Raw genomic sequence first — 18,244 nt, 5'->3', positions numbered from 1 at the left:
TCCACGTAGTGTTCGTACGAAAAAGGTGGTCAAAGCAGTAAGGGAAAGAATGCGAAGAAATCCTGTCCGAAAGCAAAAGATTTTATCTCGGGCGATGAAGATAGCACCTAGAACCATGTCGCGTGTTTTAAAAGATGACTTAGGACTTGCAGTCTATAAGAGACGTACTGGTCATTTCTTAACTGATAATTTAAAAGAGAATAGGGTGGTAAAATCGGAACAACTACTGAAGCGGTACGCAAAGGGAGTTCATAGAAAAATTTTGTTTACGGATGAGATTTTTTTTTACCATTGAGCAATATTTTAACAAACAAAATGACCGTATTTATGCTCAAAGCTCTAAGGAAGCTTTCCAATTAGTTGACAGAGTGCAACGTGGACACTATCCGACTTCAGTGATGGTTTGGTGGGGAATTAGCTATAAGGGAGTGACTGAGCCATACTTTTGTGAAAAAGGTATCAAAACATCGGCACAAGTGTATCACGATACCATTCTTGAGCAGGTAGTGAAGCCCTTTAACAATACCATGTTCAATAATCAAGAATGGTCCTTCCAGCAAGACTCGGCGCCAGGTCATAAAGCTCGGTCTACGCAGTCTTGGTTGGAAACGAACGTTTCGGACTTCATCAGAGCTGAAGACTGTCCGTCGTCTAGTCCCGATCTTAATCCGCTGGATTATGATTTATGGTCAGTTTTAGAGAGTACGGCTTGCCCTTAACGCCATGATAATTTGGAATCTCTAAAAAAATCCGTACGATTGGCAGTGAAAAATTTTCCCATGGAAAGAGTGCGTTCTATTGATAACTGGCCTCAACGTTTAAAGGACTGTATTGCAGCCAATGGAGACCACTTCGAATAAGCTTTTTATACTTTAAATTGTTTTATATTTATGTATTAAACTAACACACTGTAAAAGTAATAAATGTTATTTGCAATAGATTTTTTTTATTTTTAATGGTAACAGTATTTATGGCCAGACTAAGTATATATATATATATATATATATGAATTACATAATTATACATAAATGGCCTGCTTTAATAAAACCTATAGTCAGCAAAATCACGGCTCAAAGGCGGCACTGAACTCGCGGCCTATTCTTAAGGCTGTCTTCGTTTCCCTAATCCGGATTTAATCATGATGGAACCATTTCCAACCTATTCTCTCGCTTCTGTCTGTTGCCCCGGATTTCCGACACGAATACCGAATGCTACGTTTAAATATTGTTCCATTATTCTGACTCCCCTTCTGAAGAGTCTTCGTTCAACACCAAACTGGACTTCATGGTAAAACAATGTTAATATTTCGGTTAGTTCAAATATCATTTAGCGAGAATGCATTTCAAGGTAATAATGAATATAAGAGAACAATGGTGCTGTTCGCTTCGGCTTTATTATACTAATAAATAGAGCTTGCAGCGAAATGTATAGGTCTTATAGTATTGTATAGGTCAGTAAGTAGCAACAGCAATATTTATCATCATTGTCCACGACTTTACGGTCTCGAGCGACTATTTGACACACACATAGTCTTGAGATCCAGGTCAAACATATCGTCTGTATGTTCGCTAATCTGTGCTATCCTCCGGAATGCTTAAACCGAATTTGAGAGGCGTAGATAGATAACTTCCTAAATACTCCTTTAGGGTACTTTTTATCATTATCATCATAAAATAATATAAAAATTATATAATTATTATATTAATAAATTTCGAGCGGTGGTAAAGCCAAATTGGCCTCTAAAACGTTGGAAGTGATCAACAGAGCGAAGTGGTATTTCACGCCTATGCAAAGACTTGCGCTTTACAAAGCACAGGTTCGGCCTCTCGTGGAGTGCCGGTCCTACCTTTAGGCCGTGGCTCTCAAATACCAGCTACCTCCATTTGACTCCATACAGAGACGGGTCGTTCAGATTGTCGATAGTCTCGTTCTCACGAATCGCTCGGATCCTCTGGATCTACGGAGAGACTTCGGTGCTCTCTGTATTTTGTACCGTATGTTCCATGGGGAGTGCTCTGAGAAATTATTCGAGATGATCTTCCCAACTCCTTTTTACTATCACACCTCCCGTCCCCAGAACAGAGTTCATCTTAACTACCTGGAACCGCTGCCTTCATCGACAGCGCGTTTCCAGAGAACTTTTTTACCACGTACCATCCGGCCTTGGAATGAGCTACCCTTCACGGTTTCCCGTGCGCTATGACATGTTTTTCTTCAAATGAGGCTTGTGAAGATTACTTAATTGTAGGCAGCGGCGTGGCTCTGCCGCTGCCATTGATTGCTAACATTGATTGCGACGGTAACAACTTACCATTAGGTTGGCCCTATGCTGGTCTGCCTACAAAGGTAATAAAAAAATAATTAAATAGTGTTGAAATTTTCATTAATTTTGAAATCAAGTTAATCTGAGTAATTTGTGAAACGTTCAACGCCAGTTATATCGCGGATCACGTCAATTTAATTATAAAACTGAAAAGTTCAAAAGCCGAATAAACTATGTAGTTCTTTACAAATACTGATTCAAAAACACTAAAACGGAGCTATAGAGTTAAACGGATTATTGTCATTCCAGTCGCAAAACAAAAGATCGGTCTACCTACGTGAACGTGAGACCGCCTAGGGGATCACAGGAGAGTTTTGGTAAAAAATAGTTTTTGTACAAAAATTACAATGACATGGTGAAGCAAATGACTCTTATAAAGAACTTTGCGAACGGCGAAACTTAGATAAAACCCTTTTTAGATGATCATCGCAAGATCTCAAACCATTTACCTCATAATTCGTAACGTTGAACTAATCACGACCGATTGCCAACGTTTACGCAATTACAATTTTTTGTAAGTAAAAAAGTTATCTTGAAGCTCTACGCAATGGCTCCGTAGTCTTTGATGAGCCAACATCTCCAGAGATCTATCGCACAGCTATCGGAGCGTTATGTAATAGGAAGCCCTAAGCCTCTTTAATTCAATGGGACGTGCGGTAAATTTTTCATTGATTCACATTGATTTCGAGGATTTGGATACAATTTTTTGTTTCTTTTATTCGGTCCAAGTTCCGAACCACGCGAGGCTACGCGAGGATATGTAGGACTCGGTAACCGAAGATGTTAATTGATGTAACTAAAACACCGCAATTTTAAACTTAACATTTTTTAATTCTTTTTTTTGTCCTCTTTGATAAATATCCCGTCCCGTTTCCCACAGGAAAAAAGATATCTATATCCCAAAATTTTAATGAAATTTTATGTGAAAAATAAATAAATAATAGAAAATGACTAAATGATGGAGAGAACCCCAGCGTGTGTTACGGTAGTACCTCTTCTTTCTCGTCGTCCTCCTCGCGGCCTTGTTGGCTCTTGTGTTGCCGTTGTATGAGTGGTGTCTGTTGGATTTTCTGTGTTTGATGAATGTTGTGTGTCGAGTGGCTGTTGTATGTCTGACGGTCGTGGCGTGTTTTGTGTGTAGTGTTCTTGTGTGTTATGTACGAATACTGTGTCTCCAAGCAACTTACTAAGTATAATTGATGGGTGAATAGCTGCCTGTTTCTGTAGGATACTAAACTTAATGTTGCTGTCCAATTTATTTAGGTATATTGTAATACTTTTAGCTACTACCCCGATAGCGCCAACGACTATTGAGATGACAGAAGTTTGTGTATTCCACAAACGACTGACTTCAGTTTTCAAAAGATGGTATTTGCTCAGTTTTTCCATTTCTTTAGCACCTATGTTGTAATCGGATGGTACAGTAATATCAATTAGGAATGTGTTATTGTTGGTTTTATCAATATAAATTATATCAGGTCTATTGTGCGTTACGGACATTGGTTTGTACAGACATCTCCCATAAGATTTTAGTGGATTCGTTCTCTTTGACTTGTGGCTGGGTGAGTGTTTCCTTCCACCAAAGGTCGGAAACTTCTATTTTGTGTTTCTTGGCTAGACACCAGTACACGTATTGAACCAGGCTATTATGACGTTTGACATAATAAGTCCCAGCCAGTTTTTGATATATAGATATTGCTATATTGCTTATATATAAGATGCAGATATTGCTTATATTTAAGTATCTGTGCATGTACATGTTTTGTACATTCAACAATCCTCTTCCTCCTTGTGCAATCGGTAAATACAATCTTTCTGTGTCTGCCTTTTGCTGGTGTGCTTTTTTTACTGCTAGTAGTTTTCTCGTTATAATATCTATTTTCTTTGAATCACTATTTTTATTATTAACAATACCGAAAGAGTAGAGTAGAACTGGAATTGCATAAAATGTATTTATACCTTTGATTAGATAGCGCGAGTTAAGATGTGTATTTAGTAGTTTCTTAATCCTTTTGAAATATTCTTTGGTTATCTGTTCTCTTATTAAACTGTGTTCTATTTTACCTGATTCGCGAATTCCTAAATATTTATATCTATCTCCTATTGCAAGTTGTTGAAATGTTTCCCCGCTTAATAATATGGACCGTTTATTTTGAAAGTGGTGTAAGTCAATTTTTGAGAAAAATGAGCTATCACGTAATTCATGCTTAATTTAATATAATTTTTTTATATATAACTAGGCTGTGTTTAATTTCTCAAAAAAATCCCATGTTTTGTACAACTTAAATTGGGTCGGTAAATGAAATTGCATAATCATCGATTATGAAAGTGGTGTAAGTCCAATTGACAGAGGTAGGTGGCATAGCCAGACCTCATATGATTTGCCTGTATTTTAAAAATCAACAAATATAGTAAGTAACCTTTAATTTTCTCGAAACAAAAGAAAATGGACTTACACCACTCAAAATAAACGGTCCATATGTGACCTTCTCCGATTGTACTGTTTCGATATCCTGAACTAATATGTATTGTATTGCACTTATCTAAACCGAACCTCATCCCTACGAGGGCGGCACTGAAAATTTCGGGAATTAACGAAGTGACACAACATTACTATTTAAAAATGTATTTATTGCTTTTCGAAGTATTCTTCGCGAAATTTGATACATTTTTCCATACGATGGAACCAATCATTGAAGCAACCATTCCATTCGGAAGTTGGAGTCTCCAAAATGGCCGTTTTGTAGGCGTCCACAGCTTCTTCAGGTGATGAAAATGTCTGTCCACGCAATTTATTCTTTATTTTAGGGAAAGTATAGAAATCATTAGGGCTTAGGTCGGGGCTGTACGGCGGATGGTCTAATAATTCTACGTTTTCTTGCTCTAAAAACTCTTTTGTTCTGTGCGCGGTGTGAGAACTCGCATTGTCGTGATGGAGGATGATGCGGCGGTTGCAGTTCTCTTTACGGAGTTCAGAAACGACCTGTGGCAAACAAATGCTAGCATACCATTCTGCATTAACCGTTCTTTGTCCCTCAAGAGGAATAGTCGTAACATGGCCGGTTTTGGAGACAAACGTGGCCACCATTTTTTTTGCAACACTCCGTGAACGAACAATTTTTGTTGGCTTTAACTCATTTTCGAACACCCAAACTCGTGACTGGTTTTTTGTTTCGGGTTCGTACGCGTATATCCAGGATTCGTCACCTGATACAATGTTGTATACAGCATTTGAGGATCCTGCGTGGAATCTTTCGAGAGTTCTGACGCACTAAGTAACGCGAGCTGCTTTTTGCTCTTCACAGAGCGAATGCGGTATCCATCATCCGGTCAATACACTGTTTTTGTGTTAAGCCATTTCCGACCGCTCTGGGGGAAGGTGTAACGCGGCGCCATCAAAGCGGGCTCTCGGCCCGCTGAACGAGGGAACCGGTGGTCGTGTCGCTGGCGGCCGCCGGTCCGGCGTCCGTGGGACGGTGGGATGGATGTAATGTGCTCTGCGTCAACCCTGTCCCGCCGTTTCAATAGCCCCGACTGGGCTCCGGCCCGGTCCGAGGTAGGGCGCCGGTTGTGAGCGGTAGGAGTTTTTAGTGAGGTTCAACTCCCACATACCCCACCTGCCGCGCGGGTGGGGATCCGGCGATTTTCTCCTGTGGAGAAAAAAAAAAAAAAAATGTTGATTGCAGAGATAGTATAACTTGATACTCATATTTGCTCCTAGTTTGCTTTGAGTCTAAAAGTTTGTCAGCATAGTTTGCACAATTTCTTCATGACTTGGCGCTATAACACAATTATAATAACACAATTTTCTTAAGTCCTTGTAAATAAAAGTGGTACTGCAAAGTATTTTATCAGACTTTTGATTGGCTTTAATCGTACTAATATCAGCCAAAACATTTTTTTTTTATCATACGATTATTACTTTTATTGTGAATAAGATGTTGGGTGGGTGATACTACTAGATGATGACCGAGCTTTACTCGGTTTTTTTTTTGATAACGCCATCTTGTTGTGTCTTTAAAGCGGTTATTTGCCCTCAATTAAGAAAAATTTGTATTATTATTCGCCAATAGATGTCGGTAAGCGTTGATTATTGAAAACACGAATAAAACAACATTTTCTGAAAATAATTCGTAGCTAGATCGATTTATCGCCCCCGAAATCCCCTGTATACTAAATTCTATGAAAATCGTTGGAGCCGTTTCCGAGATTCAGATTATATATACTTAGTCTGGCCATAAATACTGTTACAATTAAAAATAAACAAAATATTACATTTGAATTTGGAATCTGTCATTTTTATATGATTGCTCATTGAGTTTTCTCATTTTGGCGCCAATACGTTGTACAATATTCTGCGATATTAAAATGGAGTGGGGTGATATAGAGAACCGAATCGCTGTGATTGCATTACACAAAGTAGGTATGGAGCCAAATGCAATTTTTAAAACTCTCCATAAGCTTGGTATTAGTAAAATATTTGTGTACCGGGCTATTAATAGGTGCAATGAGACCTCCTCTGTTTGTGACAGAAAAAGATCTGGCCGTCCACGTAGTGTTCGTACGAAAAAGGTGGTCAAAGCAGTAAGGGAAAGAATTCGAAGAAATCCTGTCCGAAAGCAAAAGATTTTATCTCGGGAGATGACGATAGCACCTAGAACCATGTCGCGTATTTTAAAAGATGACTTAGAGAGACGTACTGTTCATTTCTTAACTGATATTTTAAAAGAGAATAGGGTGGTAAAATCGAAACAACTACTGAAGCGGTACGCAAAGGCAGGTCATAGAAAAATTTTGTTTACGGATGAGATTTTTTTTACAATTGAGCAACATTTTAACAAACTAAATGACCGTATTTATGCTCAAAGCTTTAAGGACTCTTCCCAATTAGTCGACAGAGTGCAACGTGGGCACTATCCGACTTCAGTGATGGTTTGGTGGGGAATTAGCTATAAGGGAGTGACTGAGCCATACTTTTGTGAAAAAGGTATCAAAACATCGGCACAAGTGTATCAAGATACCATTCTGGAGAAGGTAGTGAGGCCCCTTAACAACACCATGTTCAATAATCAAGAATGGTCCTTCTAGCAAGACTCGGCGCCAGGTCATATAGCTCGGTCTACGCAGTCTTGGTTGAGAACGAACGTTTCGGACTTCATCAGAGCTGAAGACTGGCCGTCGTCCAGTCCCGATCTTAATCCACTGGATTATGATTTATGGTCAGTTTTAGAGAGTACGGCTTGCTCTAAACGCCATGATAATTTGGAGTCCCTAAAACAATCCGTACGTACGATTGGCAGTGAAAAATTTTCCCATGGAAAGAGTGCGTGCTTCTATTGATAACTGGCCTCAACGTTTAAAGGACTGTATTGCAGTCAATGGAGACCACTTCGAATAAGCTTTTTATACTTTAAATTGTTTTATATTTATGTATTAAACTAACACGCTGTAAAAGTAATAAATGTTGTTTGCCATACAATTTTTCTTGTTTTCCTTTGTAATAGTATTTATGGCCAGACTAAGTATATATATAATAATTGCTCGTTTAAAGGTATAAGATAAATACTAATCATCTGTTATTGCTTGTCTGTCCTGCTTGTATTAAATAAATAATCTATATATAGTAATATAGTATTAATTCAATAAAAAACAAGACAGTCAGAACGATGTTCTCGGTAGTAACACAGCGAACTACATGTTGCTGTGCGCAATGCCGCTGTGTGCTAGCGCCGCGCCGCTCTACGCCACGCCACGCTACGCTATGCCGCTTCGCGAAATGAGTTCTCAATCTGTGCATGAAGCCCCTCGCTGTTAGAGAGCGTTAGTAGAAGTGTGTACGTGCAGGGTGTGTCTCAGCGTGGAGGTGGTTGTTGCAGAGGCGCTGCTGCAGAGCCGACCGCTGCCGCACATCCCAGACCTGCCCGACGAGGCCGCCGCGCCACCCGCTCCGCTGCCGCTCGACTCCGCTAACAGGTAACATACACATGGGCTTCTCCTTTTCTTTTCCCCGACGCGTTGCAGTATCTTCAAACGTTCAAATAAATTGAATCAGAAACAAGATGAAGTGGAGCTTTTAAATCGAAATGTGTAGGTGGAAGGCGATAGCGCCACGTCGGTATCGTCTGTGGCCCATTAGCGGTAGTTTCTCATTGGATAGGCCAAATTGCATATAAAAAAATACTTATTCAAAGCATACTGTACTGTAATGTACTGTATAAAGTATACTGATATGCGACATCCGACAATATAGCAGCGGCGGTGAAATAGCTTCCCTCGCACCGCGCTTGCTCCGTGCCTTGGAGTTACATCCTGCGTCGAGTGCTGCAAAAATAGTGCATCGGTTCCGCGCAGGTCGGCCGGGAGCGCCGCCGCCCCACTGCACTTGTTGCAGCCTCTCGCAGCGCGTCGCCGGCTCGCTCCCGTCACGCACACGTCACGCTCCGAATACCTAAATACAAATTGCCATTAAATCATACCGCGATGTCTTCCGACCAGATGGACCTCGAAGGAGAATCTTTTGGCCCATCACGAAGAGGACGATCCCCAGCTGTTCGTAGCCCTCTACGATTTCCAGGCGGGAGGGGAGAACCAGCTCACGCTCAAGAAAGGTAACGATCTACATTCTTTTAAGTTGTATCTTTATTGTATCTTTTATGTTATATTTATATTAATACTATGTGCGCGGCTAATTAGCAAGCAGTCATCATTGTTCTAAAGGTTCGTAAATCATAAATTAGATTAAAATCGCATAAACATTCATTTTCAATTAAGAACTAATTAAGAACTTATAATACAGCCAAGACCGTACTCCCGAAAGAAAGAAATATTTTAAAATGCGTTAACGTTCAACAAGTAATAAGAAGGCAAAAGTGCGTGCGAGGGCTGTAACTCCCTGAATGATAGCGATGCAAAGCCGTTAACGCTGGATCGATATCTCGACCTAGTTTTCGACTCAGCGGCTTCAATTGCAAATTTACACTTTTTTCACATTGCTCTCTGCCATCGGCGTGGTAACTGTACCTACCTTCCATTTATATCTATTACGCCCGAACCTTACATACTCTTCGATCTCAAGATATTTTGTCTAAATATGCAACGGCCTATTCTAATGAATTTGATTATATGTAAATGTATGTAATTGAGCCGAGTCCTGTATATCGATGATCATTCCTCGCGACACAATGGACATCAGCGATTGTGTAGAGTAAATACAGATGGGATCCTTCTGATCGAGATCGAGTATTCTAGAGGCAAAGGTACCATACAGCCTCATCTTATATATTATTTTTTATGAAAAATGAGAAGATGAAGTGAAATAAAATGAAATTGATTAATTGGAAACATTAATCAATTGGCATGAAATGAAATGAAATAGGTTCAGATGATATGGGATGAAATATAATCTCAGTAAAATGGTGGCTATTTACTGAGACCTTTTCAGTGGACTTTTTGGAATAACCCGAGAAGCTACGTCCAGCGAATTTGTTTCATTTTCCCACTTTTGTGTAGTTTAACAGATACTAAACAGTTATTAATCTATCTTTATTACACATTTAAACCTGAAGAAACGCTAAATTAACAAAATAAAACAATTCACACAATTAGGCACGTCGCGTTACCGCCAAAAAGTCAGTATTACTTCACTTTTGAGCAAGATCAAGTTGGTAGTGAAACTAAAATCATTTCATATTCTTTTAATAGTTATTCTGTTTTAAATGAATAAACCAAAATGGCAACACACAATGTTTCGCTTGGTGGACGCTCTCGACGGTACAAGACGAGCTTATTTATAACGTCTAGTGTTCGTATAAGCATTTAATTTAAAATAATCCTATATTAAGAATTATTGGATCGAGTTTAAGAAAAGGAGACTTCTAAAGTAAAGGCTTTAAGATATAAAATTTATTTTAACATATAACTGTAATAACTGGGAACAAATAACGCACGGTCATCCGACCCCAATTAGGATTCCAGGATTCCCTGTGTTATGGCCACCAGAGACCGATAAACATACATTTATATGTTTAAATATATATATATATATATATATATAGATACTAAACATCTAGACAAAGAGCAAACAAATCTATTCATCACACAAAGATTCCCCCATGTGGTAATCGAACCAACGACTCTTGCCGCAACAAGCAGGAGCGGTAACTATTGCTCCACCGACTCCATCAGAGTATATAACAATCAAATTTTAATTTTAAGAAATAATAAACTAAAAATTAAAATTTCAATTCAAATTATGTATAGGCGTTCCTTTTTGCACTGCTCTGTGATATTTGTATCACCATCGCCATCACTGTTTAACAACGACGCACAATGATAGTGAACACACACAAAATATCACAAGTTTACTTCAATAACTGTATTACGTATTCTTCATAAAACTTACTAACAAATTAAATAGATACTGGCTTCTTTTCATTTTTACAAAATTATCGCTGCTCACGATGACTAAATGTCATGCGAATAACTTGTGCCCACTCGCACTCACAGTTCTTCACTTTTCAGCGTGAAGAAAGTACACTCGTTTTACGCAGTGGTTAAGTCATTCGATTCGTTTTATGAAACTCGCACTAAGCACATAGATTCAAGATCCTTATCGATCAACTGTCTTTCGTAATGTGAAGAGAAATAAAAACAGTCATTCTTTGTCATTCTTCCGGTTAAATAAATACTTAACCTTATTTAACTTTATTATGTAACAGTGTATACAGTTTAAATACATACTATGTGAGTTTAACTGCCCACTCGTGGCCGCTAAACCTTTGAGATAGCTTAAACAACTTAAAATAACTTGAATAAGATCGACTTGTTCGTCTCTGACGATTATATAACCATATTATATTATATTAAAGAATTCAGCTTAAACTACAACAAATGGTATAAATTGATGAGGCTGGTCCAACTTTCTATGATTGTTCAGATTGTATTATAATTGAATATGTTCACATTGGTGTTGCAAATATTATATACATATGTCGGTCCCACTGAACCGTTTGAACGATCTCCGTGACGTTGACTCGATCAAAATTCAAATTTTCGAAGCCTCCTTTGTCCACACGTTACATAATGAAATCACTGGACCATGTCAAGAATATTCGGCTACTATTCGGTATTAGGCCTATTCGGCCACTTTGTTTGGTATTCGGTACCGAATACCAAATCATGGAAAAAAACACATATTATTATCATATTAATCAAGATTTGTATTTATTATAAAATTACAATACTTTAATAAGTAAAATTCATCAGTGGTAAGTTGTAATGAATAAAAACAAGCTTTTCAGCTTTTGATGGTAGCAAACGATTACGCTTTTCGTCGTAAATGATACCAGCTTCAGAAAACAACCTCTCATTATACACGCTACTTCCGGGAGAAGAAAGATAAACTTTAGCAAATTTCGGGAGGTTTGGGTATTGTTTTTCGTTTGCTGACCACCACTTGTAGGATCAGCTTTCCGATCTAGGCGAATTTATTTCAATTAAAAATCCATCTCATTTAGCACAGTATTCTTCTCGACGTTCTCCTCATCATTACTATTTCGCATAATATCTATAGCGACTTCCTCAAAGCAGTTCCAGAAACTGTCCTGTACTTCAAATGACATCATTTTCATTCAAGTTAATTTTCTTACGAAGAGTCGTCATCGGTACTACTAAATTCATCATTACAACTTAGTTTCAGAGCTTCTAGAAGAATTAGCTGTCTTGCTCTTTCTGCTTGAAACAAATCCTAAGAAACTTGTTTTGAAGCGTGGATCAAGAAACGTAGCGACCAGATATTTGTTGTTTTCATCAAAGTTAAACCGCTTTTCAAACCCGGTTTGTAGTGAAGATCTTATTGTCACTAAATTTGGTACTCTCTCAGCTGTTTCTCCCTTTCCCAGATTTTATAATAAAGTAACTGCATATGGAATTACTTCAGAGATGCAGGAGAAAACTGAACTAGTTATTTTTGTAATCTCTTCAAATTGTCTGAGAAGTTTGGTACATTGTTCCGTTAGTTCCTATTGAGCATGACAAGGTGTTAGATTATTTAAAGTTTCATGATCTGTAATGTACAAGAATACAGCTCGCTTTTGTTCTAATAATCGCTCCATTAAATAATATGTTGAATTCCAGCGTATGCTCACATCTTGTACTAGTTGGTGGTTAGGCTAGTTAAGTTCTCGTTGAATGGATTTAAGTTTCTGCTCTGCTATGGCCGATTTTTTATTAACTGGTGTCATTTTGAACAAACAATATAAAAAGAACTAACGAACAAACTTTTGTACAAAATCGTAATGTTTTATTTAATTTGTGATTTATATTGATCTGACAAAGCGTGCCGTGACGTGATTTACTCGCAACTGAGACAGTCAAATGGCCGGCCACCGCCCGCGCACGATGGAGACAGGTCCCGACCGGTCGACTAACTAGCATGTACTTTGTGCCGAATATTCGGCGCTTCGGCCGACAGCGTTGCCGAAAATTCGGTATTCGGCCAAATTACTATTCGTGGCAACTCTAGACATCACCATTAACATTAAATAAATAATTCTAGTAGTGCAGACAAGATACTGGCGGTAGGACCTCTTGTGAGTCCGCACGGGTAGGTACCACCACCCCGCCTATTTCTGCCGTGAAGCAGTAATGCGTTTCGTTTTGAAGAGTGGGGCAGCCGTTGTTACTATACTTGAGACCTTAGAACTTATATCTCAGGGTGGGTGGTGCATTTACGTTGTAGATGTTTATGGGCTCCAGTAACCACTTAACACCAGGGGGGCTGTGAGCCCGTCTACCCATCTAAGCAATAAAATAAAAGACAGAATTAATGACAATGACATCGTTAGTATACAGTCATGTACACCTCGAGTGTACGATGACAGAACAACCAATTCAATCGCCGAATGGGTGCCGTAAGTACTTATTTTTGTTAAAAAAATAATAATATATAAGTAATATAATATGCGATGTGATGGTTCATTCAGCTCAAATAGATTTTTAATCGCCCGTTAGTTAAAGTCCGCCCCTGATGTACAAGTTCCGCCTCGCCAACAATACCAAATGTAGATGGACACAGTTCTGTAAGGCGGCAACCAGACCTGCCTGCCTGCTTGATATTGTTCTGTTTCATACATTTGATTGTGGGTTTTAACTTGAGTGGACCATAATTGCAAACTGCAATGGTTGATGCTTACGACTTCCATGTGGTGAAAGTGTCACAGTGCGGCTCGCACGGGGGCGCGCCTTGTTGCCCCGAGACTGATGAGGGCAATGTTTATCTAATGCCAGTACTGCATCCTCCTATTGAATTTGTGGGGACGAATATTCTAAATTGTCGCTGGTGATGGAACACCCTGGTGCAGAAGTACCTGTCACGCTTATGATTAATACTGCGGTGGTAGTCAAAAGTGCGCCTTTGTACATACGTGATGTAAACGTAACCTAAACATTTCACTTGATAGCATTAGTACAATAACCTTGGCATTTTAATACCTACTCAATACTTTGCTACATTTACACAGAGTTCATCGATGACATAAGTTTTTTTTTTATTGCTTAACTAGCGACTCGCCCTCGCTTCGCTTCGGAAACATTAAATTTTATTATTGATAGGAGAGTCCCGCCATGTTATGCGCGGTACAACAATAATTACGGGAGACGCCACGGGGCGAAGCTAAAAAAAGTAAAAAAAAGTAGCCTAAGTTACTCATTATATCATTAACTACCTATCAGTGAAAGTCTCGTCAAAATCGGTTCAGCCGTTCTAGAGATTAGCCGGAACAAACAAACAGACAGACAAAAATTGTAAAAAGTGTTATTTTTGTGTACGTACCGTATATACTTAGTCTGGCCATAAATACTGTTACAATTAAAAATAAACAAAATATTACATTTGAATTTGGAATCTGTCATTTTTATATGATTGCTCATTGAGTTTTCTCATTTTGGCGCCAATACGTTGTACAATATTCTGCGATATTAAAATGGAGTGAGGTGATATAGAGAACCGAATCGCTGTGATTGCATTACACAAAGTAGGTATGGAGCCAAATGCAATTTTTAAAACTCTCCATAAGCTTGGTATTAGTAAAATGTTTGTGTACCGGGCTATTAATAGGTGCAATGAGACCTCCTCTGTTTGTGACAGAAAAAGATCTGGCCGTCCACGTAGTGTTCGTACGAAAAAGGTGGTCAAAGCAGTAAGGGAAAGAATTCGAAGAAATCCTGTCCGAAAGCAAAAGATTTTATCTCGGGAGATGAAGATAGCACCTAGAAAGAGTGCGTGCTTCTATTGATAACTGGCCTCAACGTTTAAAGGACTGTATTGCAGTCAATGGAGACCACTTCGAATAAGCTATTTATACTTTAAATTGTTTTATATTTATGTATTAAACTAACACACTGTAAAAGTAATAAATGTTATTTGCCATAGATTTTTTTCCTTTGTCTCAGTATTTATGACAAGACTAGGTATATTCATATGCATGTAGTAAAAAGAGGCTATTTCAATATTACAAACAGACACTCCAATTTTATTTATATGTATAGATTGTGTGGACGAGCTCACAGCCCACCTGGTGTTGAATGGTTACTGGAGCCTATAGACATCTACAACGTAAATGTGCCACCCACCTTGAGATATAAGTTCTAAGGTCTCAAGTATAGTTACAACGGCTGCCCCACCCTTCAAACTGAAACGCATTATTGCTTCACGGCAGAAATAGGCAGGGTGTTTTACTGTAAAAACTAAAACCTTAGAACTCATATTTCAAGATAAATGGTGGCATTTACGTTGTAGGTGGGCCAGGTGGGCCATGAGCTCGTCCATCCATATGAGGAATAAAAGATAAATAAATAAAATTATGTGTTGTTTATGGTTTTTTTTTCACCCTAAAGTCGCGCACTCACCGTCTGATTTCAATACAGTCTCAAAACGTGTTCTTATCCTGAATGACTAAAAATTCAATAAAATACTGCACACGGGCGGGTCGGGTTCCTGACACAAAAGTCGCCAAGGGTTGAAGTGTGAATTCTTCGTCCTACCCCTAAAGATTAAGGAAGTACCCATTCGTTCAATCCAAGTCATTTTATACAATATAAATATAATTTATACAATATAAATCATATTTTATAGTCGTCGTGGCCTAACGGATAAGACGTCCGATGCATTCGTGTTGAGCGATGCGCCGGTGTTCGAATCTCAGGTGGGTACCAATTTTTCTAATGAAATACGTACTCAACAAATGTTCACGATTGACTTCCACGGTGAAGGAATAACATCGTCTAATAAAAATGAAACCCGCAAAATTATAATTTGCGTAATTACTGGTGGTAGGACCTCTTGTGAGTCCGCGCGGGTGGGTACCACTACCCTGCCTATTTCTGCCGTGAAGCAGCAATGCGTTTCGGTTTGAAGGGTTGGGCAGCCGTTGTAACTATACTTGAGACCTTAGAACTTATATCTCAAGGTGGGTGGCGCATTTACGTCGTAAATGTCTATGGGCTCCAGTAACCACTTAACACCAGGTGGGCTGTGAGCTCGTCCACTCATCTAGACATAAAAAAAAATACAAGAATTTCTTGATGGTACTCCACTCATTTGTACATTCGGATTACATTCACCCTACCGACACCACGTTCTTCAAAAACGCTTGCTCATACAACACGTGCTTCCAAAGTTTAAATGGATACCTAGTCCACTAGACCCAAGTTGTGACAGCTGTGACTCACGGGCATGACACATACTTAGCTGAAAATTTGTACGCTAGATATGAAGTCGTGTTATTGTAGACAAACTATTCGTGTCTAAACGACGTAACAATAACATATTCCTAAACGAAAACTCAAATAGCCGAAAAATAATACTCACATACATTTGCATACATATATGTATTTATTTTAACAATTTGACAGGTTTTGGATAGTTTTCAAATGAAAACGTATTTTACTCAAGAATTGGTAGACCTTTTAGACTATAGAAAGAGCTGATACTTTCCATTTTATTGAGAGGGACTCGATTGATAAAGTAAAGAGCACTGCAAGTTCTAAATAAAATACTCAACATATTAATTATTGTAAACGTGAGCTAATTAGCAACCGAACTGCAGGCGCGCCCCCTCAGTCCGCACCCCGACCTGCGCCAGCGGATCGGACGGTAGCGCCCGTGCTGCAGACGAAACTACAACTATTGTTTGGCATTCGCTTCGCACTGTACGCTAAAGATGCCCTCCTGGACAACTTATTAGCAAAGTGTAACACCGAGTGGGTTATTGCCTTGAAGATCCATCTAGTCGCAATCACGCGTAAAAAGGTGTTGACTAACGAAAAATGTCGATTGAACCCAAGTTATGGAGATTTTATCCCACTCAACACCGGGCGACCCGGAGAGATAAGAGAGAGAATAATGCTTGACCTTTTATGTGTTTTAAAAATATATTATGAGGGACATGTAATAACTACGACACACTGCAACTCTAGTGATTAATTTCTCTAGTGGATGTTGAACCCTGCGATCCCTTACGGGATTACGCGTTTACGCGACTGGCGGTTATTGTTTTATTGTTTGCTCGCGGCTCACCTGTTGCCAAGTGGCTACCGAAACCCATAGACATCAACAACGTAAATGCCGGCACCTAACTTGAGACAGCTCTAAGTCTCAGTTTTATAATACACCAATTGTTTCACCCTTCAAACCGAAATGCATTACTGTGTCGCGGCAGTAATAGGTGGGGGTAGCTAGCCATGCGGACTCATAAGACTCCTTACCACCGGGAATTACGCAAATTAAAGTTTTTGAGGGTTTGATTTTTTATTAAACAATGCTATTCCCTTTGTATACCTTCACCCTGGAAGTAATTCATGAACACGTGGAAGTACGTATTCCATTATTGCAATATGCAGCTGCCTGCGGAGTCGCATCGCTCGATACGCGCGCGCCGGCCTCCCCGGCCTCCCCGGGCACCCCGGGCTCCTCGTACTACCCCGTACTTTCTTTAATACTTTATGGTTAAAGAGGAGCAGCGCTTTTTGCTCTCTGTTTGTTACATTAAAATTTATCTAATAGTGTTATTTCGTATAACTATAAAATATTTAGTTTGCATGTGTCTATACTCGTAAATAAATATGTGAACGTAAATGCTGTAAATGCTGAAACATAACGTTCTGTAGAGCCGAGCCCGCTAACTGGTCCCATATTGCAGGCGAGCAGGTGCGCATCATGAGCTACAACAAGAGCGGCGAGTGGTGCGAAGCCCACACGCTGACTGGGGCCGTGGGCTGGGTGCCCAGCAACTACGTCACTCCAGTCAACAGTCTCGAGAAGCATTCATGGTACCATGGGCCGATTTCCCGCAACGCGGCGGAGTACCTCCTCTCGTCTGGGATCAATGGCAGCTTCCTGGTACGCAACCCACACATTGTGTCATCTCTCTGCGCGTAGACATGACCGCCATCTACCCCGAGACAATATGCTGTAATCCTTATACTGACACGCACAACTCCTTCGTGCCGTGCGAGCTCACAATACACCCTTCTACCAATACTAAAGCTACATATTATATAAACTTTGCTAGTTTCATATTTACACAATGTTTTTCGGCCGTGAACATTTTGTGAGTGCGTGTCACATTACAAAGCTACTGCTGCTGCCCGCGAGGCTTAAACAACCAGGTGGGTACCACCGCCCTGTCTTTTTCTGCCGTGAAGCAGTAATGCGCTTCGGTTTGTAGGGTGAGCACCCGTTGTACTGTAAAAACTGAGACCTTACAACTCAAATGGCTGGTGGCATTTACGTTGTTGGTGTCTACGGGCTCCGGTATTCAGTAAACATCAAATGGACCGTGTGCTCGACCATCCAACGAGGCAATAATGATATGTGGTCAGTCTTATTGTCTACTACGAATCATATTACAGTATTATACTCTT

General features: G+C 39.5%; 1 protein-coding gene across 3 annotated transcripts in view; it reads left to right on the top strand.

The window, feature by feature from the left end:
- LOC101739479 (tyrosine-protein kinase Abl) overlaps window positions 1-18,244 on the top strand; it is a 41,069-nt gene that overhangs the window by 9,485 nt on the left and 13,340 nt on the right. For 2 of the 3 annotated variants that reach the window (XM_012696032.4, XM_012696031.4), the window contains exons 2-4: window positions 8,200-8,296; window positions 8,819-8,931; window positions 17,521-17,720. In XM_012696032.4, the coding sequence (XP_012551486.1) occupies window positions 8,200-8,296; window positions 8,819-8,931; window positions 17,521-17,720 (410 nt within the window). The remainder of the gene's footprint in view (window positions 1-8,199; window positions 8,297-8,818; window positions 8,932-17,520; window positions 17,721-18,244) is intronic. The other variant, XM_012696033.4, reaches the window with a different exon arrangement.

The sequence above is a fragment of the Bombyx mori genome, chromosome 1 (assembly GCF_030269925.1).
Source record: "Bombyx mori chromosome 1, ASM3026992v2".
NCBI lineage: Eukaryota > Metazoa > Arthropoda > Insecta > Lepidoptera > Bombycidae > Bombyx > Bombyx mori.
The sequence above is the reverse complement of the archived record's forward strand: the minus strand, read 5'-3'. Positions and strand labels throughout refer to the sequence as shown.